The sequence below is a fragment of the Misgurnus anguillicaudatus genome, chromosome 7 (genome assembly GCF_027580225.2).
Source record: "Misgurnus anguillicaudatus chromosome 7, ASM2758022v2, whole genome shotgun sequence".
NCBI lineage: Eukaryota > Metazoa > Chordata > Actinopteri > Cypriniformes > Cobitidae > Misgurnus > Misgurnus anguillicaudatus.
Window position 1 is genome coordinate 32,358,762 of NC_073343.2, and position 27,673 is coordinate 32,386,434.

Here is a 27,673-nt window from a genome sequence, read left to right on the forward strand (position 1 = left end):
AAAAATAATTAAATTTAAAGCATTTTTGCCATATGAAATTCAAAAATATATTTAATTGAGCATTACTTTCTACAAAATGTATTTAGCATATATTTAAAATATATTTTTGGCTAGAGAAATTTATTATTTTTGCCGTATGGGACATTCTGAAATATGTTGCTATATGAAGGTTAAAACTAAATATATTTTCAAATTCAAAAATGTATTTAATTAGGCTTAACCTTATACAAAATGTATTTAGCATATATTAAAAATACTTTTGGCCAGAGAAATGTATTTTCTTTTTTTTGCCGTATAGGATGTGCCTGGCAAATTTTAAAAAAAATTATGCTGACCACATAACTTACATTTTTCAAACTTAAGGGTGAAAGTCTTGGTAACGGCTGCAGTAAAGTAACTGTTTTAATTCCATAATCAATGTTATTTCACTTTCCCTTCACACTCCAATCTCTGGTTTTGGGTCTCCCCAAAACAGTTTTGTCTTCTCCAAAACTCTGCCACCCACATGAGTAACATTGTTCCATGCAGCGCTCGCTGCTCTTCTAATTGGGCTATCAAATAGGAAGCCACAGAGAAGAATACAAGGTAGGACCATGTGCAGTTCAGCCAAAATCCACAAAAACAGCACGAAGAAACCGACTTTCAGAAGCAGGAGTGCAATATCAGACCACTGCTCTCCAAAGATCTCTCTCAGCCAACGGCCCAACTGGCCAGCTCTCTGAACCAGCTTTCCCATGATCCCGTTCTGAGATAGAGAACAATGATCAGTAATTGATGCACATTACATACATAACATATATTTATTGTTACCTGTTGGTCTTGAGTTGATGGAGAATTCATTCTTGTCTTGAGATTGACTTTTGGTGAGAGTCTCTTCTTAACATAATCTCTTTTTATGCAGACTTTCTCCAACATGGTCAGGTTTCTTGTGAAGAACAATTTATTTAATGAGTAAATATTACAAATGTGTCCTAAAAAGTGTTAAACACTAACAAAAAATGCTTCTGGAAAACTACCTAGATATTTAGATGGTTTTGGACTTTCTACAATATTTCTTACCTACTTGCTAAAAAATGTCAGGAGGCTTTTCTTTAAAAGTCAAGTGATGCTGAAAGAGATGCTCAAATATCTACATTTCTTACTAAAAATCGAATTATCTACAACTCTGAACACACTTGTCTCATTCAGTTAAGAGAGAAACGTTAGAAGTAATAATAATTTAAAAGAAAACAGTGCTTTAAGTCAATTCAAAGAATATAATAAATATTCAGAAGACGCATTCTGTTACTGTGAATGGGGAAAAGTGCAACGCCTTCCAATAAAAAGAGCCAATCATCAATCGTTAAAAGACTGACGATTCACTGGAGGAGGGGTTTTATATGTCGTGTTGTGAACATGACGCATGCGCAGTACCTGGAGCAACCTATAAAAATGTGTTTTTAAGCCCAATTTCAAAATGTATGGTTTAATAAATGTCAGCGATTTCAAAAACATCGTTCTCCCATTCAAGCAAGAAGGTCTTGTATAAGTGAAATAGCTGCACAAGGGTGTTAAAAAATGGCCACCGAGTGCGGAGACTTTCCCTAAAGGAGCTTTAGTTAATAGTAAATAATCAAAACAGCATCTTTAAAACCAGTATTTACAAGTTACTTTAACTTGTAAATACATATACTTACATAAACGCTTATATACATACATTAAAAAAAATATAAAAACACAACTGAATAGCAATTGCGTGTCCTCCCGGTCAGCAGAGGGCGTTAGCAGCACCATCATCGTTTCTACATCCGATGAGTATGTGTCATCCAAACTCACAGCAAAACAACATACTGACACCTCAGCTGGATCTACTGACCCGTTTGGGTCCAATAACCCCTTAACACTATCGCAGACTTCGCTGATAGACCCATAAGCACATCAAGTGGCGGATCCGGTGCCTGTGAACAAGTTTATGTCGTAAGATCCCTAGGGGTAAGGCTCTGGTTCCGCCCGAATCATGTCCTGCAGTCTGCTGGAGTTCGGCCGGGTCCAGGAGCTCAGGCAGGTGCGAGAGTTTCTGTTCGCCACACAAAACACCGCAGGTCCGGATGAAGAGAAAACAAAAGCAGGTATGGATGAAGTCAGTCCATATGTCTGTTTTGCTTTTGCTTTGGTCCAGTTGTTGATGTTTCACTGCACTGCGGCTGTTCAGCCGATGTCATTTCGGGTTTGTGGGTTTGGGTTTATACAGTTACCTTGCTGGAAAGCAATAGAAGATGAAATCGTTTCTGTTACATAAACAATTATGAACCATCAACTGTTAACCATTAAAATCATTACAACATGTCAATGCACTGCGTTTTGGTCTGATTACAATAGGATTGAATGGTGCTCTGTTGGTTCAATCCATCAGATAACATCCCACCCACTAGAACCCAAAACAGAGACCCACATAGACCATTGAAGTTCCCAATAAAACAATACAGTTCCCATTATAACCATTAAATCCATTATAATTTCCGTAATGCTGTTTTCAACAGGATGGGTTTTAGGGGACAATGCAGAATCATAGTCATGATCAAAACTGTGGCAGGTTGTGACCCATGTTTTGTGAGAGTTGGCCCAACCTAATTCAAGTAAATATAATTTCCTAACTTTTAGTCAATGAGCAGTGTGTTTGTAAAAGTAAATTATCTGAAGGTTATGCAGAATAACTCTGCTAAAAGAGAGATTTATATAAAGAGAGATCAAGAGGGAGAAAAGGAGGTTTGTTTGCCCTTGGTGAATGACTCATCCTGCAGAAGTGTCCTGAAACACATGACTGACAGAATGAAAGATAAATGGAGAGAGGGGAAATAAAGAGGTATAATGATGCCTTGCAAATCATGTATTATCTGAATAGCAAGCTGCATTCAAGATTCAGTCACAGGATTGACAGGCGGCGTGTGAGTCAGCGCTCTTGACCATAAAAATGTGTGACCATCGAGAGAAATGAGCGTACAGATAATCATAGAAGGATGATATAATGATATGACACTGTGTGCATGCTTAGAAACTGATAAGACACCAGGTCAAGTTATCTGGATTTCTTCTATTGTGGTCCCATTATTGATTAATTCTCTGACCTTCTCTGTCCATCTCTCTTACGCGTTTTTTAGAGAACGAGTTAACATGGGATGACTCAGACTGGGGATCCTGGGAGAATCCTGACACTAAAGAGAATGAAAACCAGGTTTGTATTCCCTAAAAACGATCACCATTATTTACTCATCTCAAACCTGTATGCTGCCTTGTTGTTGGTTCCTGCGTGTCATAATCGAAAGTGGCTTTTTAGTAGATATATTCGATGGCTGAATTAGATTGGAATATTTTCAGTGAATAATGACTTAAAGGTGCATTGTGTAACTTTTAGAAGGAACTCTTTCACGCTATTGACGTGTTATTTGGTCAATTAAGAGAAATCAATTCCTTGCCAATGACGATTTTATATGGCAATCCATATTTCCGCTATTATCCACTAGGTGGGGCTTTTACCCAACTTTTAAAACACCAAAGCATCCACTGATCCAAAAGCAGTAAAAACTCTGTATATGTTTTGATCATCGTTCTGAATTTGATCTCTTATCTCAGCTTTTTGTTTAAAATTTGGTATTTTTTAAGAAACTTGCCCATATTTGAGAGGTGATAAAAGAGAACAAATGATAGGATAAATTGTTTTTTTTTGTTTATTTGTTTCTTTCTTTCATTTGATATATTGTATGTTTATATATTTAAAGAAGAAGTGTTTATGGAAGGCATTGAACATTTGTAAAAATTATAAAAAATGCTGGCGCTGGCTGGCAACTTTTTTTTAAATGCTGGTAGGGAAGAAGTTAACATTTTATCTGTGGTTTTTTTTTTTATTTAAAATGTTTTGGTTATTTTTGGTTTTTATTATTTTAAAATTAGCCATTTTTATCTATGTACACCGCGTGTGCCCTTACATGGAAGTCGCCATTTCGTGCCGCCATGTTTCTACAGTAGCCCTAAACGAACAAACTGCTCAACCGAGCCTGTTTTGTCACTACGTTGTCTCAGACGATGGCGTGTTTTTCCTGTGGCGGCTACCGTGGCTTCTCTATGCGTTTCGAAAGGAGGGGTGAGCTGTGAACTGAGCTGTTGGTTGCAATTCACAATCTTACCACTAGATGCCGCTAAAATTTCACACACGGGACCTTTAAATTTAGAGAGGCACAGTATTGGATTTTTTGCAGATAATTTTCAACTCATTAGCCTATACCGATATAAGCCAGCAAAAAATGTTTTCCAAGGCCTTGTTTCCAAACGAATACAGGTTAGAATGAATAAAAGAACAATTTGTAATTTTCTTTTTATGATGATATAACATTGTTCAAATAATCTATAACAATAACAATAAAAATATGTCAATCAGCTTGTTCTTTAAAGATGAATGGAATTGCAATTTGTAACCTAAATATTTTATATAGAGCAGTCGGTGCAGAAAGCATGACCGACAGTTTTAATTGTTCACGATTTAATAGTCTACACCAGGGTTCCCAAATCTGACCCTGGAGGGCCGGAGCACTAGAGAGTTTAGCTCCAACCCTGATCAAACACACCTGATCAAGCTAATCAAGGTCTTCGTGATCACTAGAAAATCACAGGTGGGTAAGTTTGATTAGAGTTTGACCTAAACTCTGTAGTGTTCTGGCCCTCCAGGGTAAGATTTGGGAAACCCTGGTCTACACGCCTAGCTGACATGATCCCGACGTGCATGATCAACACGTCTTTATATCTGCAAATCACATTGCCATAATTTTCCATATATGGCTAAGGATGATAATATCATGCATCCGTACTTAATTTTCTGTTTGTTGGAATATAGCTTTCAGTATTATTATGAATGTCCTTTTATTCCCTTGAATGTTGTTGGTCCTGTTCCAATTTTCTGTTTCCGTCTAGGCTGAAGAAGAACAGCAGCAACAGAGCGCCCCCTGGCTGCAGGACTGTGTGCTGTCTCTCTCCCCATGCTCAGATCTTCTGGTCATAGCTAGAGAGCAAAAAGCTGCTTTTCTCTCTGGTATGCACACACACAGAATATTTCGTGTTAATATCTTATTTGTTTAATTATCAGTATGAATAATATGTCAATTGATGGATTGATTGACAGCTAAGTGGCGGACAGATGAAGGCGGACAGGAGGAGATGACCCTCGGTGTGAGCTGGAGCGGAGCGCTGAGTGTTGAAGAAGGGTGAGAGGTGGAAGAGGAGAGAGAGGGGGTTAGGGTTGGATGGGTTTATAGGAAATACACCAGAGATAGAAACCCTCAAGAGTATGCTGTTTTATGACAGACAAGAAGAAGCAATTCAGAGACAGAGATGAAATGCTGAAGAAAAGTCACTGAAGTCAAAAAGTTGTTGACAGCTGACTGTTTACATTTGCTTTTCAATGTTCTGTGTTTGTTCTTATAGGGAGTGCATCAGTAGTGTTATCTGTATTCCATTGGCCAGCCAAAAGAGGTGAGGACGTCTCACATACACATATTACATATTGATGATATTGATCCTAAAAATAACATTTTTGAGACTTTAGCCTGAATTTTGCTGACATGGTACATGAGTCTTGTTTGTGTTTTATGAGTTTTGGGTATGTTTATGTGTTTAGGAGTTCCACAGGCCGGCCTGATTGGACCTGTATTGTGATTGGGTTCAGCTCAGGTTATGTCCGTTTCTACACAGAGGTACTGTCATGATTTCTGACCTACAACTTTAGTAGTTATATATTAATATATAAAGAGTTTAGATGCAAGTGCATACAAATTTTCTTATAAATGAGCATTTTTATTAGGCTCTTATGTTTAGGTTTAGTAATTTCACTTTAATGGCAATGAAAAGATTATAAATTTTTCTCAAATATCACTTTAGTCTTTCAATCTGTATTTATTAAATTTGACTGTCTTTCGCTGCAAGCCCTGCAAGCGTTTTTTTGCAAAAACCTTGAATTCTAAAAAAAATCCACTTCTTTGGACAAGAGAGTAAACATTTGCAAAATCACTAAATATGCAACTATAAACATTGCAAATGGTAAAAGTCAGACTTCAAAATGTAAAAACTGAACCACACATTAGGGGGCGCTGTGATTCACATGGTTGCCGCATTCGGGTTGTATTCAGGTCCAAGTACTAACAAGGGACGCAAGTTTGAATGTGATCCACGTTGTTTTCCCATTTATCTTTCGTGCACTTAGAGGACTTTGCTGAAAATCGAAGTGGCGTTTAATAGTTTCTGTTAACAAAGCGATATTTCTGAAGGTTTGAAATTATGCAGATTTTAAGCAAAAGTATTTGATGAACATACAGTACGTGCCGATAGCATTCGGTTAAGATCTTTATCAAATTTTTAATGGCTTTTGTATCTGAGCTCTTCATACATAGGTACCTTATATATATATATATATATATATAAGACGTATCAGCACTGCAGATAGTTCATTAGTGTGTTTGTGTATATATAGAGTGGCGTTCTTCTATTGGCTCAGCTTTTGCATGAAGATCCTGTGCTCCGTCTCAAATGTCGTACCTATGAGATTCCACGACACCCTGGAGTAGCAGAACAGGTACAAGACGACACACATACTGATGATGGAGACAGATTCTGATTCTGATTGTGTTAAATTCTCCAATGTGTTATTTCTTGTAAGCTTTCTGTGTTACAGTGGGGCAAAAAAGTATTTAGTCAACCACCAATTGTGCAAGTTCTCCCACTTAAAAAGATGAGAGGGGCCTGTAATTTTCATCATAGGTACACTTCAACTATGAGAGACAAAATGAGGAAAAAAATCCAGAAAATCACATTGTCTGATTTTTTAAGAATTTATTTGCAATTTATGGTGGAAAGTAAGTATTTGGTCAATAACAAAAAAGCAAGATTTCTTTCTCTCACAGACCTGTAACTTCTTCTTTAAGAGGATCCTCTGTCCTCCACTTGTTACCTGTGTTAATGGCACCTGTTTGAACTTGTTAGCAGTATAAAAGACACCTGTCCACAACCTAAAACAGTCAGAATGCAAACTCAACTATGGCCAAGACCAAAGAGCTGTCAAAGGACACCAGAAACAAAATTGTAGACCTGCACCAGTCTGGGAAGACTGAATCTGCAATAGGTAAGCAGCTTGGTGTGAAGAAATAAATTGTGAGAGCAATTATTAGAAAATGTAAGACATACAAGAACACTGATAATCTCCCTCGATCTGGGGCTCCGCGCAAGATCTCATCCCGTAGGGTAAAATTATCACCAGAATGGTGAGCAAAAATCCCAGAACCACACGGGGGGACCTAGTGAATGACCTGCAGAGAGCTGGGAACAAAGTAACAAAGGCTACCATCAGTAACACACTATGCAGCCAGGGACTCAATTCCTGCAGTGCCAGATGTGTCCACCTGCTTAAGCCAGTACATGTCCGGACCCGTCTGAAGTTTGCTAGAGAGCATTTGGATGATCCAGAAGAAGAGTGGGAGAATGTCATATGGTCAGATGAAACCAAAACATAACTTTTAGGTAGAAACTCAACTTCTTGTGTTTGGAGGAGAAAGATGCTGAGTTGCATCCAAAGAACTCCATACCTACTGTGAAGCATGGGGGTGGAAACCTCATGCATTGGGGCTGTTTTTCTGCAAAGGGACCAGGACGACTGATCCGAGTTAAGGAAAGAATGAATGGGTCCATGTATCGTGAGATTTTGACTCAAAACCTCCTTTCGTCAGCAAGGGCATTGAAGATGAAACGTGGCTGGGTCTTTCAGTATGGCAGTGATCCCAAACATACCGCCCGAGCAAAGAAGGAGTGGTTTCGTAAGAATAATTTCAAGGTCCTGGAGTGGCCTAGCCAGTCTCCAGATCTCAATAATCTTTGGAGGGAGTTGAAAATCTGAGTTGCCCAGCGACAGCCCTAAAACATCACTGCTCTAGAGGAGATCTGCATGGAGGAATGGGCCAAACTACCAGCAACAGTGTGTAAAAACCTTGTGGAGACTTACAGAAAACGTTTGATCTCTGTCATTGCCAACAAAGGGTATATAACAAAGTATTGACATAAACTTTTGTTATTGACCAAATACTTATTTTTCACCATAATTTACAAATAAATTCTTAAAAAAATCAGACAATGTGATTTTCTGGATTTTTTTCTCATTTTGTCTCTCATAGTTGACGTGTACCTTTGACAAAAATTACAGGCCTCTCTCATCTTTTTAAGTGTGAGAACTTGAACAATTGGTAGCTGACTAAATACTTTTTTGCCCCACTGTATGTTTGCTATATTTGAGTATTTCAGTGTTTTGATTGGCTGCTGAAGTGTCTATCTGATTTTCCATCAGCATGAGGAGCTGAGTATTTTATACCGAGCAGCCCTGGTTACTATCGATGGGTTTAGTCTTTTCCAGTCTTTACGTGCCTGCCGAAACCAGGTCGCCAGAGGTAAGACAGAGAAAAAGTCTGTATGTTTTAAAATGATGTGAATGTAAATGTTATTTGGTCTATTTTCACTGTCTCTCTGTCCCATTGATCTTAAGCCGCAGCAGTAGGAAGTGATGTCATCCAGCCTCCACCACTGGCTTATAAAAAGTGGGGCCTTTGTGACATGGACAAAGTTGCAGACCATTCCAGCATAGGTGAGAAGAGAGAGAAAAAATAAATTTTTACTCTTCATCCATTTTTAATTGTTTAAAGGTGCATCATGTAACTTTTAAAAGGGATCTCTTGACAGAAATGCACATAACTATATTATCAGTGATGTATAAAGACCTTACAGAATTAACTGTATGGTTTTATAACCTTACAATGAGCTGTTATTATCGACGTATAATACGCGGGTCCCCTTACATGGAAGTCGCCATTTTGTGCCACCATGTTTCTACAGTAGCCCTAAATGGACAAACTACATACTTGCGTTCATCACTACGTTGTCCTCTGGTGTGACCGTAGCTTCACTATCCATTTGGTTGCAATTCATATTCTCACCACTAGATGCCGCTAAAATGGCTTTTTAAAGGATTATTCAATTTTCTTAAAAAAAATCCAGATATTTTACTCACCACCATGTCATCCAAAATGTTGATGTCTTTCTTTGTTCAGTCGAGAAGAAATTAAGTTTTTTAAAGAAAAAACATTCCAGGATTTTTCTCATTTTAATGGACTTTAATGGACCCCAACACTTAACAGTTTTAATGAAGGTAAAAATTGCAGTTTCAAAGACCTCTAAACCAGTGGTTCTCAAACTGGGGTCCGGGGCCCTCAGGGGGGCCACGAGGTGGTGCCAGGGGGGCCCCAGTTTTAAGACATTTTATAAAATACATTCAATTGTCATGAATTCTGTGTAATTAAACCTAAAAAAATAAGGCTACTAACCAACAGCACTACTTTGTATAACTTAATATGTTTTGTTTAATTAAAATGTTAAATTTTAGAACAGTTTTTTGTCATAAATTTTCTTTGGGGGGGCCACAAAGGAATGCACCGTACACAAGGGGGGCCGCACGCGGAAAAAGTTTGAGAACCACTGCTCTAAACGATCCCAAACGAGGAATAAGGGTTTCATCTAGTAAAACGATTGTCACCTTTGGCAAGAAAAAAAATATGCACTTTTAAACCACAACTTCTCATCTTCATCTGTTCGTGTTACACACCAGCGCGACCTCGCGTAATTGCGTAATGACGTGGAAAGGTCACGTGTAACATATATAAAACGCACATTTGCGAACCATTTTAAACACTAAACTAAGACAAAGACATTAATTAGTATCTTTACACATACAACAACGTCGGAACGGTCCTTTTTCTCCACACTTGTAAACACTGGGGCGTAGTTTCGCATACGTCATCCGTGACCTCACTGGCGCGTCACATGAATGGAGGAAGTTGTGGTTTAAAAGTGCATATTTTTATTTTTCTTGCCAAAGATGACAATCGTTTCGCTGGATGGGACACTTGTGCCTTGTTTGGGATCGTTTGGAGTCCTTTGAAACTGCAATTTTTACCTTCATTAAAACTGTTAAGTGTTGGGGTCCATTAAAGTTCATTAAAATGAGAAAAATCCTGGAATGTTTTCTTTAAAAAACTTAATTTCTTCTCGACTGAACAAAGAAAGGCATCAACATTTTGGATGACATGGTGGTGAGTGAATTCTCTGGATTTCTTTTTAAGAAAATGGGCTAATGCTTTAAAATAGAAACCACTTGGATAAAGCAAACTGTTATAAGATAATGTCTTTCTGTCTTATCCAGGCATTACAAACTTAAGTGTGTTTGATCAGATGAAAAACGCCTCTGTTCTGGGAGGATTTCATGCTTCGATTAAAGGAAACCCTCCTGCTATGTGTCAGTATATTACAGCCGGAGCCGGGCCCTACACGGGTTTCTATTACGCTGTAGAGGTAGACGCACAGTATCTCTCTCTATCTATTTATCAGATAAGTGTTTTAAATGCTATTATTTGCAATAATTCATCTCTCTCTTTCAGGGCAGTTCTCAGCCGCTTCTCTCTCACGTGGCTCTGGCTGTGGCCAGTAAACTCACATCAGCTCTGTTTAGTGCTGCCAGGTTCGTCTTGCTTTACTTTTATCAGTATAGAGAGCTTAAGGCAGTCATTATGCTCTCTGTATTCACTCGGTTTCTGTTTTTTATTCTCTTTAGTGGTTGGTTGGGTTGGAAGAGTAAAAACGAGGAGGAGTCAGCGCAGAAACAGAAACCAAAGGTGGAGCCAGCCACGCCTCTTCCTGTTAGGTACTAAGTCTGTATACAGACATGCTTCTTCTCATTTCTTTATTTGTTTGTGCTTGAATACATAAATAGACCTAGATTTTGAGCAAAGTGTTTTTTTGCTTTCATCAGGTTTGGTCTTCCTGATTCTCGTCGGCACGGCGAGTCTATTTGTCTCTCTCCATGTAACACTATGGCTGCAGTCACAGATGATTTTGGAAGAGTCACGCTCCTGGATGTGGCACGAGGCATCGCTATCAGGATGTGGAAGGGTAAGAGAGCGAAGGACATAGAGAATAAAAGAGAGAGAGAGATGCCACTGAATGAAAGACCAACGTGTTGCCAGATTTGTATCACATTCCCACATTTGGGATGTAAATGTGGGAATGCACTACGCTAAAACTCTCTGGTGAATCGCTTGAGTCCAAGATGGCGTTGTGACCGGAAGCTAGTTATTATAGTTGATAAAGTTTGAAATATTGATATTTTTCTTATTGCATCGATTACTCGCAGAAGACCTTTATTAACCCCTTGGAGCCATGTGGATTACCTCTGTGAAGGATGAATGCACCTTTTTAGGGGTATAAAGTCCAAATTGTTCCATGATCCCTATTTTCTACCATTATAAAGCTTGGAAGAGCACGGGCATTTACTAAAATAACTCCAAATGTGTTCATCTGAAAGATGATGGACATTTGTTTCTCGGATTGCTTGAGGGGGAGTTAATCATGGGGTAATTTTAATATTTGGCTGGAGTATCCCTTTAAAGTAGTAGTCCACTTTAAAGATGGGGTCCATTGACTTACCATAGTATTTTTTCCTAACATAAAAAGTCAATGGGCCCCATCTTTAAAGTGTCCAAAATATAATTTTATAAAGGGTCACAAAACATTCTTAAGATGTCAAATAAATCTTTTTATTATAGCATGTTAACATTTCTACTTTGTAGGTGTGAGCAAAAATTTGACGTTTTGGGTGTGTCCTTTAAAATGCAAATGAGCTGATATCTGCACTAAATGGCATTGCTGTGGTTGGATAGTGCAGATTGAGGGGCGGTATTATCCCCTTCTGACATCACAAGGGGAGCCACATTTCAATGACCTATTTTTTCACATGTTTGCAGAGAATGGTTTACCAAAACTAAGTTACTGGTTTGATCTTTTTCATATTTTCTAGGTTGATGGAAACAGTGGGGACCCAATTAAAGCACTTAAACATAAAAATTATTTTTATGATATGTCCCCTTTAATGTCTCAATGACTGTGTGTGTGCGTAGGTTACCGTGATGCTCAGCTCGGGTGGCTGCAGGTATCCGAAGCACGTGGGGAAAGAGAAATAGCAACGTCTCCCTCTATGCCCCGACGCCATGCCCAATTTCTAGTGATTTATGCCCCGCGCAGGGGCATTTTAGAGGTGTGGGGAACCCAGCATGGACCACGAGTGGGGGCTTTTACTGTAGGCAAACAGTGCAGGTACAAATACACCCACACTTAAATAATACAAACTATAAAGTCATTTTATTTGTGATTTACATCCTACATAATCTTTATTATTGACTGAGTAAGGTCATGTGACATTAAATTTTGATGCTTCTCATCTCATTATTACATTATGAGACTTTAGCCTGGATTTCACAGGAAGGGTCACATGTATTTTGTAGGGCTGTCAAAAGATTAATCGCGATTAATCGCATCCAAAATAAAAGTTTGTGTTTACATAACATATGTGTGTGTACTGTGTGTAAATATGATGTATATATAAATACACACACATTCATGTATATATTTATGAAATATTTGCATTTATATACTGTATATACATTTATATAATTTATATAATATAGAAATATAAATATTCTATATATAAATATTACCAATTTTTCGTAAATATATATATTATTCTGTGTGTTTTTATATATACATAATATATACACACAGTACACACACATATGTTATGTAAAAACAAACTTTTATTTTGGATGCGATTAATCGCGATTAATTTTTTGACAGCCCTAGTATTTTGTCTTTTACAGGCTGCTGTACGCAGGTCACAGGTTAATGGGTGTGAACAGTGTAACCAGTCAGGGCTGGCAGATACACACACAGCAAGTGTGTCTTTTTGACCCTGTTAGTGGACTTCTGAGATGCATCACTATACCATTTCACCTTGCACTTAGGTATTCACACACACACACATACAAATATTTATTATTATTCACACACAAACAAAATTACAAATGCAGATAAGCACAGATGTCTCTTCTATGTGTTTGTCAGTGATAAGAAGAGCGAGCGTGCCAAAGACATGCACCTGCTGAAGAGACTTACATCTCTGCTGAAGAGCAGGGAGGTGGAGCCAGGTCAGAACCTTCTCATTAATATTCATGAGAGGTCATGCATAAAATTAGAGGTCTTCTCGGGTCCAAAGAAATGTACGTGACCCGAAATTACCCAAAACACTGAACCTGACATGCATAGATCACTTTTTTTTAAAGAAAGACATGACCCGAGACTAACCCGAATCCGACCCAACCCAGTGGCAATTATTTTTTAACCCGACTGGACCCGAAAAAAAAACTGCACTGACGTTAGTGCATTTATTTTCGACGACACCAAGGTAACCGCTAAAATGTGCATGCAAAATTGATTGACAGGTCTGTCTCAATGAAAATTACATACCGTCAGCCACACAATGTCGCAAGCGCTCTTGATAAACAGAGGAGGCGCTGGAAAAGGACTCGATGCACACCTGCAAGGTAGTTTGTGTCTTCTCGGGTCCGTTCGGCAAAAACACATTCATTTTAGTTTATTCAAGACCCGATGCCGCTAATATTATAACTGGCACGTGTCCAAGGCACACGTGAAACTTTTAGACCCGAACACGCTTGGTTCGGACCTCAGGTTTTCGAATCTTGGTGAACCCGTGAAGACCTCTAATATGAATAAAGCACTCTTAAAAATGAAGGTGCTTAAAAGCTTTTTCACAGAAAAAACATTCTTTATAATCTAAAGAACCTTTTTGCACTCCAAAAAAACCTTTTTCTTCAGATGTTAAAGGTACAGCTAAAAATGGCTCTTTTATGGCACTTTTATTTTTAAGAGTGTATGTAGCTTTTATAATATAAAGTAATGTGGTTTGACTGTTTTGATTGACAGCTCTGCTTGAGAGCGAAGCACAAAATGTGTTACTGGACATTAAACATCCAGCTCTAAAAAAACAGGTTTGTAAAACGCAATTTCACATCCGCATGCTCCACAATGGTGCTGTTGACATACAAATTAAGGAGAATGTGATTGATTGACAGGCCTTGGAGTCATTGCTGTCTAATAGGAATGCACCGGTGTCCTGTTTGACCAACGTTACTCGTGCACTATTGGCCAGCCTGAAAGAGCAAGGTATTGTTTTCACTAGGTTTGCATTAGGTGTGGTTTGTTTGCAATATGAAAGTTTGATCTGTTACAGTGTGTTCGTTTGTATTAGATCCCGAGGCAGTGGATGAATCTTTGGTGCAGTTTTGTTCATCGCAACTTAAACTGCTCCAGCTCTATACAGACGTACAGCTACTGCACACACCAGATACTTCACCCACTGAGTCTGAACATGTGAGGAACGCATACACATGCTACAAAAAATGTGAAATTTGTGATTTTATACTCAACTTCGTGTCATTTCAGACCTGTATTTATGTATTTTTAAACACAAATGGAGGCGCATCTTTATCTTACAATGAAAGTAAATGGTTACCACTTTCATTAAATGGAAATATATGAAGAGCTCAGATGCAAAAGCCTCTAAACACCACCTTTGTAGATTTTTCAAGTCTTCAAAAATGCACAGAAGATGAATGTAAAACGACCATGGATCACATTCAAAATTGGGTCCCTTGTGAGTACTTGAATCTGAATACAACCCGTATGTGGCAGTCACGTGCATCACAGCGCCCCCTAGTGTGTGATTCAGTTTTCTCATTTTTATCTTTTACATTCTGACATTCATCATTTGCAATGTTTGTTGCCCAAAAAAGCTTGCATGCACTTAAAGGGTTTTGCCGTGAAAGACGGTCAAATTTGTCAAATACCAATGAAGTGACTAAAGTGACATTTCTGAAAATAAAAAAAATTTCAATAACAGACTAATAACCTTTTCATTGCAATTAAAGTGAAATTTCTGAACCTAAACATAAGAGGCTGATAAAAAAATTTTCATGTCAGATGCACTTGGAGGGTTTTGCATCTAAACTCTTCATATCTATTCTGCAACAAATAAGAGAGTGATGTGGGTTTGGAAAAACATTAGGATAAATAAATTGACAACTTTTAGTTTGGGCTAAACTGTCCTTTTAAACTAAAAAAATATATATATGCTAGTTATTTACGTCAACTTTTTTCTCAACATTTGTCGTTTTCTGGCATTGAAGAAGATCTGGCTCGAGTCGGCCCAGTCTTACAGCAATACACAGAGATAAACACTCGGCCCTGCGTTTCCTTCGCTCAAGACTCCGGCGAGCTGTTGCCTGTCCGAACATTCCTGTCTCTGTTGGAGTGGGTCGACGGAGAGCTGAGGGTGATTAAACAGACAGATACCGACTGGAGCCAACTCGGTAAAAAAGCTCACCATCATTAGCTGCGTTTTCATTACAGATTTGCGCAAAATGTTAGCGTTATTTTCTAAACTTGTGAACTGACGACAATTGATGTTATGCGACTAAATTGTAATTTTGTTCTATCGCGATAAGTCATTCCAAAAACCATGGCAGCTGCTGTGTCGCAGGCCGACATGCATATGACATCAAAATACCGAATAAATATTGTTGAGTCGTCTTGTCGATAAAGAGAAAAAGAGTTTATAACTCAAGTTCATACGTCCGCTATTATCGACTGGGTGGCGATCTTACCCAATTTAAACACTGACGCATTCACTCAACACTGAAAACAGCGTGTTTTCATCAGGTTCTGAATCTGATCTCTTACGAAAGTTCTTCACAAAAATTTAATTATCTCCGCTTTTAGCAAAAAAAATTTGAGAGTTGATAAGAGAACAAATGAAGGTAGGATGAAACATCTTTTTGTTTGTTTTTGTTTGAAAAGGCGGATGGTCTGTTCTTTCATTTGATATTTTATGTTTATTTAAAGAAGAAATTTTTTCTGCAAGGCATTAAACTAAAACTGGGTGGCAACTTAAATGTTAATGTATAAATTAGATGAATGGTGATTTATAAAATAAACACCACAGTCTTAAATCATATTTTCATTGTGTCTTTGCTGCATCTCTGTTGGTTGGGAACTGCGCTCTGTTTCAGTCACACTTGATTCTGAGGAACTACTTTGTTTGGCGGAAGAGTAATATTTGTACTAATATAATTACAACTTATTTGTGTTTAATTTGATAAAATCCCACTAATGTTATGCATATGAAGTAACCGTTTTATAAACGCAATAAACCCCTCGAAGCAGTGGGGTTAAGACGCTTCGCGTCGTGCCTAACAACGCCCCTTAGCTGTTATAAAATGCACTGGTAACCCACTGCTTCTTGGGGTTTATTGCTTTATTGCAATATATGGTAGTTTATGCCAAGTTTTGTTGGACGCATTTTCAATACGCTACTTCAATTTGCGCAACTTGAAGGGTAATGGAAACGCAGCTATGTGACTTTTACGCATGTCAGGCGACCTGTTTCCATTGCAGTTTTGCGATTATATTCCTTGTTCGATTTGCCTGAAAAACTACCTCACTCGAGCGTAAAAACTTTTTTGCAATATATGGGAGTTTATGTGAAGTTTTGTTGGACGCATTTTCAATTCGCTACTTCAATTTGCGCAACTTGAAGGGTAATGGAAACGCAGCTATGTGACTTTTACGCATGTCAGGCGATCTGTTTCCATTGCAGTTTTGCGATTATATTCCTTGTTCGATTTGCCTGAAAAACTACCTCACTCGAGCGTAAAAACTTTTTTGCAATATATGGGAGTTTATGTGAAGTTTTGTTGGACGCATTTTCAATTCGCTACTTCAATTTGCGCAACTTTAAGGGTAATGGAAACGCAGCTATGTGACTTTTACGCATGTCAGGCGATCTGTTTCCATTGCAGTTTTGCGATTATATTCCTTGTTCGATTTGCCTGAAAAACCACCTCACTCGAGCGTAAAAACCTTTTTGCAATATATGGGAGTTTATGCGAAGTTTTGTTGGATGCATTTTCAATTCGCTACTTCAATTTGCGCAACTTGAAGGGTAATCAAAACGCAGCTATGTGACTTTTACGCATGTCAGGCGATTCTGTTTCCATTGCAGTTTTGCGATATATTCCTAGAAATGCCTGAAAAACCACCTCACCCGAGCGTAAAAACTTTTTTGCAACATATGGGAGTTTATGCGAAGTTTTGTTGGACGCACTTTCAATTCGCTACTTCAATTTGCGCAACTTGAAGGGTAATGGAAACGCAGCTATGTGACTTTTACGCATGTCAGGCGACCTGTTACCATTGCAGTTTTGCGATATATTCCATGTTCGAATTGCATGAAAAACCACCTCACTCGAGCGTAAAAACTTTTTTGCAATATTTGGGAGTTTGTGCAAAGTTTCGTTGGCCACATTTTCAATTCGCTACTTTAATTTGCGCAACTTTAAGGGTAATGGAAACGCAGCTATGTGACTTTTACGCATGTCAGACGATCTGTTTCCATTGCCGTTTCATTATATATTCCTTGTTCAAATTGCCTGAAAAACCACCTCACTCGAGCGTAAAAACTTTTTTGCAATACATGGGAGTTTATGCGAAGTTTCGTTGGCCACATTTTCAATTCGCTACTTTAATTTGCGCAACTTGAAGGGTAATGGAAACGCAGCTATGTGACTTTAACGCATGTCAGGCGACCTGTTTCCATTGCAGTTTTGCAATATATTCCTTGTTCGAATTGCCTGAAAACCACCTCACGCGAGCGTAAAAACTTTTTTGCAATATATGTGAGTTTATTAGAAGTTTGTTGGCCGCATTTTCAATTCGCTACTTCAATTTGCGCAATTTAAGGGTAATTGAAACTCAGCTAATGTTATATAACTAAAATTTTATTTGTTGTCGTGTGATAAGTCATTCCAAAAACCATGGTGACGAGTGTGTTCGACTTCATGTGGCACTGCGCAGACCAGCATGCGGATAAAGTCAAAATACAGCGAGAGCGACATGAAAGCATACAGAGCAGTTGACTCCCGAATTGCTCTTGCGGTACTTTAATGTCATGCGCTTCTCGGTTCTTGTGATGTCGCATGAAGTCGACCAAACATCCTCTGTCTTGTCCTCCAATCAAACATACTGTGCCATATTTAAAGAATGAACATGTGACGTTTCCTTTGCAGTTTTGCGATAAATTTATTTTTGGAATTGCCTGAAAAACCACCTCACCCGAGCGTAGAAACCTTTTTGCGATATATGGGAGTTTATGCGAAATTGGGTGCATTTTCAATTCTCTATTTTAAATTGCGGAAATTGAAGGGTAATGGAAACTAGTGTTTATATAATTGTGCATTACTTTTTTTCTTGTGTCTAGTTGCATCATTACTGATTTCGTCTGTGTTTACAGGTAGTTTTCTGTTCTGGGGTTGTCTTTCTGGCCAGAGTCCCTTACAGAAAGTGTGTGAGACTTTACAGGAGAGCGGCATTAGTCCTCAACAGCTGCTGGTAAGAAAGAAGCGGAGGGATAAAAATTAAATAAATATTTAAATTAAGATCTAAAATTTGCATGTGTTTCTCTTTCTTTCTCGTTCAGTCTTTGCTTTTATCAGTTTGGCTGAACAAAGAAAAGGAGGTTCTGAAGTGTCCAGCCGCTGTCTCGAACCTGCACACACTACTCTCCACACTCAGCGCAATGAAAGGTCTGCAATTTCGTGCATTTGCTTTCTTGCATGTCTATGTCTCTATCTTTTATATTGTTTTTAAACTGCATGTTTATGAATGCCAGGAGCGGTTGATGCATCATGGGACGGGCAGAGCGTCTCCCCCTGGTGGCAACAGGTGCGCACGACGTGTCTTCAGTCTGAGAGCGCAGCCGCTGCATTGTTGGCTGCTGTGGTCGCTCATCACGTAGCCAAAAGCACCATCACCAAACTGGCACAGAGCAAGGTGTGTACGTCCAACTCTTTCTGTCTGTAGTTTTAAGAGGTGTGTTTGTAGTCTCAGTTTTCGTGGTAACGCCCATGAACGGCTGTAACTCTCTTTCTCTCTGTAGTTTCAGGAGGGATGGGAGTGTGTGTCTCTGGAGTTGGAGCAGTGGGTGGTGTGTATAAAGCAGTTGGAGGATGTTCTTGCTCTGCAGACGTTACTCTGCCTGCCGCCCCCTCAGGGTTCTGCAGGGGGCGCTGTTTCACGCTGCTCGGTCAAAACACTTTTGGAGAGTGGAAGAGGTAGAGAAGATTTATTTATTGCCTGCATCTTAGTTCGCCTATTTATACTATGCCCTAAAAGTATGTACTGTTTTTGTTATGAGTGCATTGATAGATACATATACTAAATCTAATTTCGACTACTATTTAGTACTGATGGCATGTAAATTGAGATGCATGGATACACATACATGCATATGTGCTGTAGGTCAATTGAAAGACCACTGGGAATGTTAACGTATTTACTTTTCTACATTAATGTCTTCTGTAGGAGGTGTAGCAGACTGTGTGTCAAAGCTGATCTTCAGACAGGGTGTGTCTCCAGAACTATTGAAGGATATTTTACAGCAGAGGGTGGAGAATCAATCCACAGAACAGCCATCACAGCCAGGGGAAGAGGAGAGACTTAAGGGTAACCTTGGAAATTCTGAATCATTCCTTATCATAAGACTTAAGATCTTAAGATTTTTTGTATGCATTTTTTGGATTCATCATCTGCGTTCACACCAGATGCAAATTAAACATTAAACGCGAGTGATTTACATGTTAAGTCAATGTATAGATGTGATAGACATCCTGTGGTGCGATTTGCACGTACAACGGGATTTACGCGAACGACGGGATTTACACGAACAACGGGGTTTGCACGAACAGCAGGATTTGCACGAATGACGGTATTGGCCCTAACAACGGGATTGTCGCGAACGACGGGATTGTCGCGAACGACGGGATTGGCGCGAACGACGGGATTGGCGCGAACGACGGGATTGGCGCGAATGACGGGATTGGCGCGAATGACGGGATTGGCGCGAACGACGGGATTTGCGCATATGACGGGATTTGCGCGAATGACGCGGCGCGAACTGAGCATTTCAGGCATTTGACGCGCGTAACGTGATTTGCTCATAGCGTGCAAGTTTAAAAGTCGAAACTTTGCCGGATATTCATGCCGCTTTAACCAATCAGGAGCTTGCTCTAGTAGTCATGTGATTACAACGTAGCGAGCGGAGCCAAAAATAGGAAAAAACAATAGAGGGCAAAATCATTTTATGACACATCATCGTACTTTTATAGAAACAGAAATAAAAAATCTGGTAAGTTGTATAAAACACTCTTTACTCAATTTAAGATATATATATATATATATATATATATATATATATATATATATATATATATATATATATATATATATATATATATATATATATATATATATAATACATATATCAAGCTAGCTAAAACTAGCAAATTTAGCATATTCACGTCTGAATTTCCTGCAAGAATAGCGCGATTCATCACGCCCAGAAACCTTGCACACTGATCCTGATGGGAAAAATCTGTTGTGAAAAATGTGCACAACAATACAAAATTGAGTCTTCATAACGTTAGCACTATTTGCTACGAAAGGAGTAGTGACATTAGCAACAACCTATTGTTTAGCTAACTTGAGCACATATTGTATAATGTTTGGTACCCAAAGGTCGCGGTTCGAGACTCAAGCCCCCTTTCCAATGTACATGGCAAATGACGGCTTATAAAACAATTCAGTACTTATAAGTAATAAATTATTCATTTAATATTTATACATTTTTTTTTTATTTGTCATATGTTCTCTATAAAAATATTGACGGGCTTTGTATTATATGCATAGCTGTTTATTGTTTTATTAATTTGCTTTATTCATCTCTCCCATGTTGGTACAGATTTACGATTAAACTATAATTTTATTATGACTGGCACTAGGGGGCCAACTCCGACAGTTGTGTCAGAATGTCATGCACAGTGAAAAGGGGGCTTACGGCAGCCAGTTGCGAACTTGCGAGTGAGATGAATTGTTAAAACATCTCTACAAAATGCTCGCCATGGATCCGAAAAGCGCAGAAAATTCAATCCGATAAGAATTCTTTATGATGGATAAAAAGTGTGAAATGTTATTGACACAAAGTGAGCTTGTATTTTTTATAACATGCAAAAATGTCGGACTTGGTATGCAAACTTATTAGACGTTAGATTTAATTTCTCGTTCCGTATGTTATTTCAGAGCTGCTTGAGTTTGTTTGTCAGCGTTTCCCGAGCTCTCTGTCTCCTGATGTGCTGTTTGCTCATTGTAGCTGGGAACATGTGGTCCAGTGGAACAAAGACCCGGAGGTAGAGATGAATATGATCCTTACGATTAATCCTGGAGAACATTAGTAAATGTACGACAAGCTTTTATCTTTCTCTGTGTTTGCAGGTTGGACAGTATTTAGACTGGTCAGTGGAGTTTTTGAAGATGATCTCCAATCCACACATCCAGCTGGGAGGAAACATTGATTCAAAGTGACATATTTGTTTTTTTATTGGGAGAACAGTGGATACGAATCAGTCTGTAATAATTTAAAGGTGCATTTTGTAACTTTTAGGAGGATATAATATACATAACTATATTATCGGTGAAAATACGGTATTAAGTCATTTTTATCTCCATACACCGCGGGTCCCCTCACATGGAAGTTGCCGCCATGTTTCTACAGTAGCCCTAAATGGACTGCTTTATTGAGTGCATTTTGTCACTACGTTGTCTCAGACAATGATGTGTTTGTCCTGGGGCGGCTACCATAGCTTCTCTATGCGTTTCGAAAGTGAGGGGTGATCTGTGGACTGATCCGCTGGTTGAAATTCACGATCTCACCTCTTGATGCTGCTAAAAATCTACACAGTGGACCTTTAAAATTAATTCCTATCTTTCTTCTTCAACTTATAAGTATGTGTGTGTCTTTCAGGTATCTCTGCTATGATGTGGCACACATTTATTGTCAAGCGCTTTTCAGCTGCTGCCTATCTAATGGAAAAGGTGTGTGAGTGTAAATGTCTACTCTTGCTCTGCAAAAAATTATTTTCAAGACAAAAATTTCTTAGTATTTTTGTCTTGTTTTCAGTAAAAATATCGAAAAAATTTAAATTAAGATGCTTTTTCTTGATGAGCAAAACGGCCCATGAAAATAAGTCTAGTTTTTAGACCAAAAATATCAAATTTAAGTGATTTTGTGCATAAAACAAGCAAAAAATCTGACAATGGGGTAAGCAAAAAAATCTTGAAATTTTCTTGAATTTAGTGTTTAAGAATAATTTTCAAGATTTTTTTGCTTACCCCATTGTCAGATTTTTTGCTTGTTTTATGCACAAAATCACTTAAATTTGATATTTTTGGTCTAAATACTAGACTCATTTTCTTGGGTCGTTTTGCCCATCAAGAAAAAGCATCTTAATTTAAGAATTTTTAGATATTTTTACTGAAAACAAGACAAAAATACTAAGAATTTTTTTTCTTGAAAATCATTTTTTGCAGTGTGGTCTCTTTTTGTTTTTAAACCTTGACTAAAAGTGTGTGAATGTGTCAACAGGTGGGAAAGGCACCCAAAGATCGACTTTGCAGACGGGTAAGAATCCATACACAGGAGAAAGACACATGTACTTGAAATCAATTCTGATCTGACACGTGTGATTGTGTTTTTGTAGGATGTGGGAATGGGAGACGCAGCCGTGAGAAGTTTTATGGGCTCCTGCGTGCAGTTACTTCAGGCTCTGATGGAGGTCTCGTCTTCTTCTTTTCTCCCTTTATTTCCTTTTTTCTCCAGAGTAAGGACGGATTAAAGAGAAGATGCCTGGGCAGAAAACTGTCTTATCCTTTTTACTCTTTTATAAGTAATGTTACAGGATATTATAGTCTTTATTAAATGGTTTTCTGACCACTCTTCCAGGCGGATTCAGGAGTGGAGGAAGTGTCTGCTCCGGACGTGTGCGTGGAAGAAGCGTGGAGCGCCGCCGAAGGTCCGGTGTCTATCGTGGAGCTGGCGATGGATCAGCGATCGGTTCACTATCCGCTCGTTCAACATCACTGCGTGTTGGCATCTCTCATGCATGCCGCTATGACCTTCTCTCTTCGCCTTAAACCGCTCAGCCTATTCGACAGTAAGGTGTGTATGCACTCGTAGGACAACACGCTTGCATATTCACACACATGGACTTTCAAGGCTTAATAATTTATATAAAACTCATAGGTTTAATAATGAGTTTTATATTGTCTTTATTGTTAACGTCAAAATGTGCTGCTCTCCGCAGGGCAAGAACGCATTCTTCAGAGAGTTGACCTCCATTCAGCTGCTGCCCAGTGGAGATATGGACCCAAACCTGGTGTCTGTGAGACAAGAGGTGAAATACATCGCCCTTTTCAGCACTGGAGACAGATCCCCCTTATCATAGCTAACAGTTTTTTGTTTTCTGTGTGTTTGTGTAGTTTCTGATGGCTGTATTAACAGGCTGGGTGAAGGCTTTAGCAGAAGCTGAGGAGAATGGTGTCAGACATAGTGGCACTGAAGACATGTGGCCATCTGTGTGTATGGAGCTCACATCTCTACTGCAGGTCAATACTGACATTCTGCGCAGACATCTCGTCTGCGAACTCTACAACCAGGGCCTGGACCTGCGGGCAGAGGAGGTAACACACCTGCATGCTGCATTAATCCTTCTAAATTAAACACTAGAGTAAAATGGGACGCATTTACCTTATTTATTTTTTTTCTCTTGATAGTCACTCTTACTGTGTGTTCATGTCATTCGCGCATGAAATTTGCTCGTGTGGTTGGAGGCTTAAACATTTCGAGTGAAGTTCACGTTATTCGCGGGTACAAAATGTGCGTCATTCGCACGTAAAACATTTGCGTCATTCACATGTTAAAAATGCACGTCATTTGCAAGTAAAAACATTCATGTCATTCGCAAGAAAAAATGCGCGTTAAAAATTCATGTTAAAAATGTGTGAAAAAAATGGCATCATTCGCACATAAAACATTTGGGTCATTCGCATGTAAAAAAATTATGTCACTTGCGAGTAAAAAAATCATGTCATGCGTGAAAGACATGAAAAAATTCCTCGCACATAAAAAATTTTGCACCAAAATTGTCATTCACGAGTAGAACATTTTTCATCATTCGTGCATAAAAATTGTTTTGTAAAAAATTCACGTAATTTGCGCGTAAAAAATTCACATCATTTGCATGTAAAAAAATTCATGTCATTTGCGAGTAAAAAAATTCACGTCATTCACAAGTAAAGAAATGCATGTCATTCGCGAGTAAAAAAATTCACATCATTTGTGCATAAAAAATTTGTGCGTAAAAAATTCATGTCATTCGCGAGTAAAAAAAATTCACGTCATTCGCACATAAAAAATTCAGCGTAAAAAAATCATGTCTTTCACGAGTAAAAAAAATGCATGTCATTCGCAAATAAAAATGCACGTATTCATGCATAAAATTTTTTGCGTACAAAATTCACGCCATTTGCAAGTAAAAAAATGCATTTCATTCGCAAAGTAAAACAATTCACGTCATTCGTGCATAAAAAATTTACAGGTAAACATTTCACGTCATTCGCGAGTAAAAAAAATACGTCATTCGCACATAAAAAATTTGCACGTAGAAAAATAACATCATTCCCGAGTAAAAAAATGATGTCATTCACGAGTAAAAAAATGCATGTCATTCGCGAGTAAAAAATTCATGCCATTCGCGCATAAAAAATGTGCGCATAAAAATTCATGTAATTCACGAGTAAATAAATTAATGTCTTTAGCGAGTTAAAAAATTCACGTCATTCGCACGTAAAAAATGTATGCTTAAAAAATTCATGTCATTCACGAGTGAAATTCAGAAGCAAATACGCTTGATTTGCTGGCTTTAGCTAGATTGTACTCTTAATATGTATATACAGTATATAGCTCAAATTGAGTAAAGAGCTTTTTTTACAACTTACCAGAATATCAGACTTCCTCACTCACTTTTTTCCAAGAAAGATCCTTTTTATTCCTGTTTCTATAAAAGTACAAAGATGTGGCATAACAGCTCCGAGTGTCCACATATAGCAATAATGATTTTGCCCTCCATTGTTGTTTCGTATGTCTGCCTCCGCTTGTTACGTCGTAATCAGATTTTTCAACGTAATCATGTGTTACGTGCGTCAAATGCCCAAAATGCTCAATTCGCACAGCGTCATTTGCGCCACTTCATTTGCACAAAACGTGCAGCAGGATGTCTTTGCATTGACTTAACATGTAAATCTCTTGCGCTTAACGGTTTATTTCCGTCTGATGTGAATGCACCATTAAAGTGTTTTTTTGTCTCTCAGCTGATGATGGAGGTCGAGGATAAGGATGTTTTGGGCTCACAGCTCCTGGTGTTGACGGGTCAGAGACTCTCCTTCTCTCTGCTTCACTCCCAATCACAAACCAAACCCAACATGGAGCTGCTGGCCCGTCTGCCGCCCACCCTCTGCACCTGGCTGAAGGCCATGGTAATAACGCACACCCTTAAAACGACACTTTTCTTATAGTGCTCCCAGTCTTTCATTCCCTCTTACAATTTATGTGTTTGTTAGGACCCGAGCGAGCTCCGCTGTCCCTCAGTACCTCTGTCTCAGAGCGGCCGACTTATCAACAAAGTTGTCGAGATGCTACCTGAAAACCACGCCCAGTACAGCCTTGCCCTCCACCTGCTGGAGGCTGTGGACTCCTTACAGGATGAGCCCTGATGCACATGTTTTTATGAAATCTAGACACTAAATCCTTTCCGGGCTTTCCAGGCACCCTGAAACCTGGAAAACCATCAAATCAGCCTAAATCGGCTTCATTAGGAATCAGCGGGTTTAATTTCTCCCTCAAATAAAGACTAAAATGACATCTAGATACTAGAATGTCAAGATGATCTCCTGTACTAGAAATCTGCACACATTGAAGTGCTGTCAAGGAAAAAGAGCTTGAAGTCCCTGTCTAAAAGTGTTATTAGAAATAAAACAATGCTTTTATGTAGGATAGTTTAAATGTAAAGACGTCTGGGGTATATAGAAGCCTTTATATTGAGAATATTCTGCTGAATAATCAAAACATTACAGATTATTAACACCAGAGGGGAGCGATATATTTTATATGTCCAGTGACGTTTCTCATTTATCCTGCCAAACCAGTGTCTGTTGTGTCTCATTAATGCTTTTTAATTTAAATGTACAACTTTGTTTCGTCACAAGTTTTCATTAGTTTTATGCAGTCCTGTACAGCTCGTACAGTTTGTCTATCAATATACTGCAGTATAACCGGTATACCAAAAATAAAAAGATTCGCAAGTTGTTTTTCAGAGTGTGGTGTTGTGTATTTTGAGTGTTCCAAAATGTTCTTATGGTGCATTTAAGTCCTTCTGGGTTTTCGTATTTACAAGCTGGTAAGTTGTGTTTACAATGTTGGGTGCCTTCACGTCACTTTTGTCGATACAAAATGGCGTTAATGAACTAACACACAAGAATACAGCAAGGTTTGTTAAAGTTTCTGTAAAGTCAATCTTGAAAATTGTTTCTAAACACATTATAAATATCAAAATTGTATTTGTAAAACATGCCACAAAGACTGAACCAAACTATGTAGTCCTGAATTGATTGTTAAAGAGTTTTTCACCGTTTCAAATTTCAGGATTTTTTTTGGTATGTTGTAGCACACTGTAAAAAATACTTTGCTGCCTTAAATTTTTACTATTTACTATTATTTATCTTGACTAGAGATGAGTTATTATAACGACAGGTGAGTTGTTATAAATTAAAAAATTAAGTTGATTTTTCTCAACTATATTTTATTAGTTGTGACAACTCTCTGTTGACATGACTTTTAAAGGGCGATTTATAGTCGTGCGTAGCCTGACGCGCACCTCACAAAATTTCTACGCGGACCGCAAGCGCTGTGATTGGTCCACCAGAACCCCTCCCGTCAGGTAAAAAAAACTGCGTCATAGGTATTTCCGTTTCAGACGGTGAAAACAAAGATGAGTCAAGTTGAGGAGTGATTTAACTTAAACTGCAACATAAGTCGCTGTTTATTTACTTCCATCATTGCTGGTCTTCTCAAATCATACACAACAAGTTGCTATTTCTTCTTCGTTTGTGGGTTAACTTGTCAAGCTTCCGGTTTCCGCGTGTGTCTGCACGTCGACGCGGAGGACGACGCAAAAGTATAAATGAAAACCGACGCGGAACCTACGCCGTCGGACCTACGCACGACTAAAAATCGCCCTTAAATCTGAGTTGATTTAACAAAAAATTTTAAGGCAGCAAAGTATTTTTTACAGTGCACTATTTAAAGTTGAGAGAGACGGCCTCTTTTCCGCGAGTGGGCGTGGTTTCAGTGCAGCCAGCGGATACGCCCCCACCGCTTAAGAGCAGAAAACGCCAAGATTTCGATAACTTATGTTTACTTGCCGTGTTTTTCATCATTCAAATTTGGTTGGGTGGTTAATAACACATTTTTCTGTGTTGTGAAAAACTAAGAAAACATTTTAATAGCTGACTTCACAGGGTCTATTTACTTGAAAATGAACAAAAATGCTTACCAGACGTGTTTTGCTTTTTTATGAGCCACTGTAATGTTATAAATTAACTGTAATATTTCAATGCTAACCCTAAACACTACACAGTATTTTGATTGGTTCACATAAGGGTTCAGAAAGTCGGATGTGGCCAAATATATACGTAAAACTATAAGAGA

The 27,673-nt window shown here is 38.5% G+C and overlaps 1 protein-coding gene across 1 annotated transcript; it reads left to right on the forward strand.

Moving 5' to 3' along the window:
- Nucleotides 1–1,714: 1,714 nt before the first annotated feature.
- On the forward strand, nt 1,715–26,279 carry rab3gap2 (RAB3 GTPase activating protein subunit 2 (non-catalytic)). The gene is made up of 35 exons (XM_073869738.1): nt 1,715–2,108; nt 3,138–3,211; nt 4,942–5,059; nt 5,150–5,231; nt 5,452–5,499; nt 5,645–5,720; nt 6,494–6,595; nt 8,354–8,453; nt 8,549–8,647; nt 10,259–10,407; nt 10,494–10,573; nt 10,667–10,756; nt 10,865–11,004; nt 12,009–12,204; nt 12,765–12,908; nt 13,009–13,091; nt 13,888–13,952; nt 14,037–14,127; nt 14,213–14,365; nt 15,153–15,332; nt 18,311–18,408; nt 18,497–18,602; nt 18,689–18,849; nt 18,956–19,130; nt 19,381–19,521; nt 21,154–21,260; nt 21,346–21,411; nt 21,874–21,945; nt 22,496–22,531; nt 22,611–22,685; nt 22,853–23,068; nt 23,214–23,303; nt 23,389–23,589; nt 25,279–25,443; nt 25,528–26,279. Exons 1-35 carry the CDS (start codon nt 1,997–1,999, stop codon nt 25,678–25,680), a joined length of 4,044 nt encoding a protein of 1,347 aa, XP_073725839.1. The 5' UTR covers nt 1,715–1,996; the 3' UTR covers nt 25,681–26,279.
- The last annotated feature ends 1,394 nt before the right edge of the window (nt 26,280–27,673 follow it).

Bases quoted from the DNA above. Each gene is read 5' to 3' on its own strand.
- rab3gap2 (XM_073869738.1), top strand. From the start codon at position 1,997: ATGTCCTGCAGTCTGCTGGAGTTCGGCCGGGTCCAGGAGCTCAGGCAG. The intron at 8,454-8,548 runs GTAAGACAGAGA...ATTGATCTTAAG, and splicing joins CCGAAACCAGGTCGCCAGAG to CCGCAGCAGTAGGAAGTGAT. The intron at 22,686-22,852 runs GTCTCGTCTTCT...CCACTCTTCCAG, and splicing joins TACTTCAGGCTCTGATGGAG to GCGGATTCAGGAGTGGAGGA.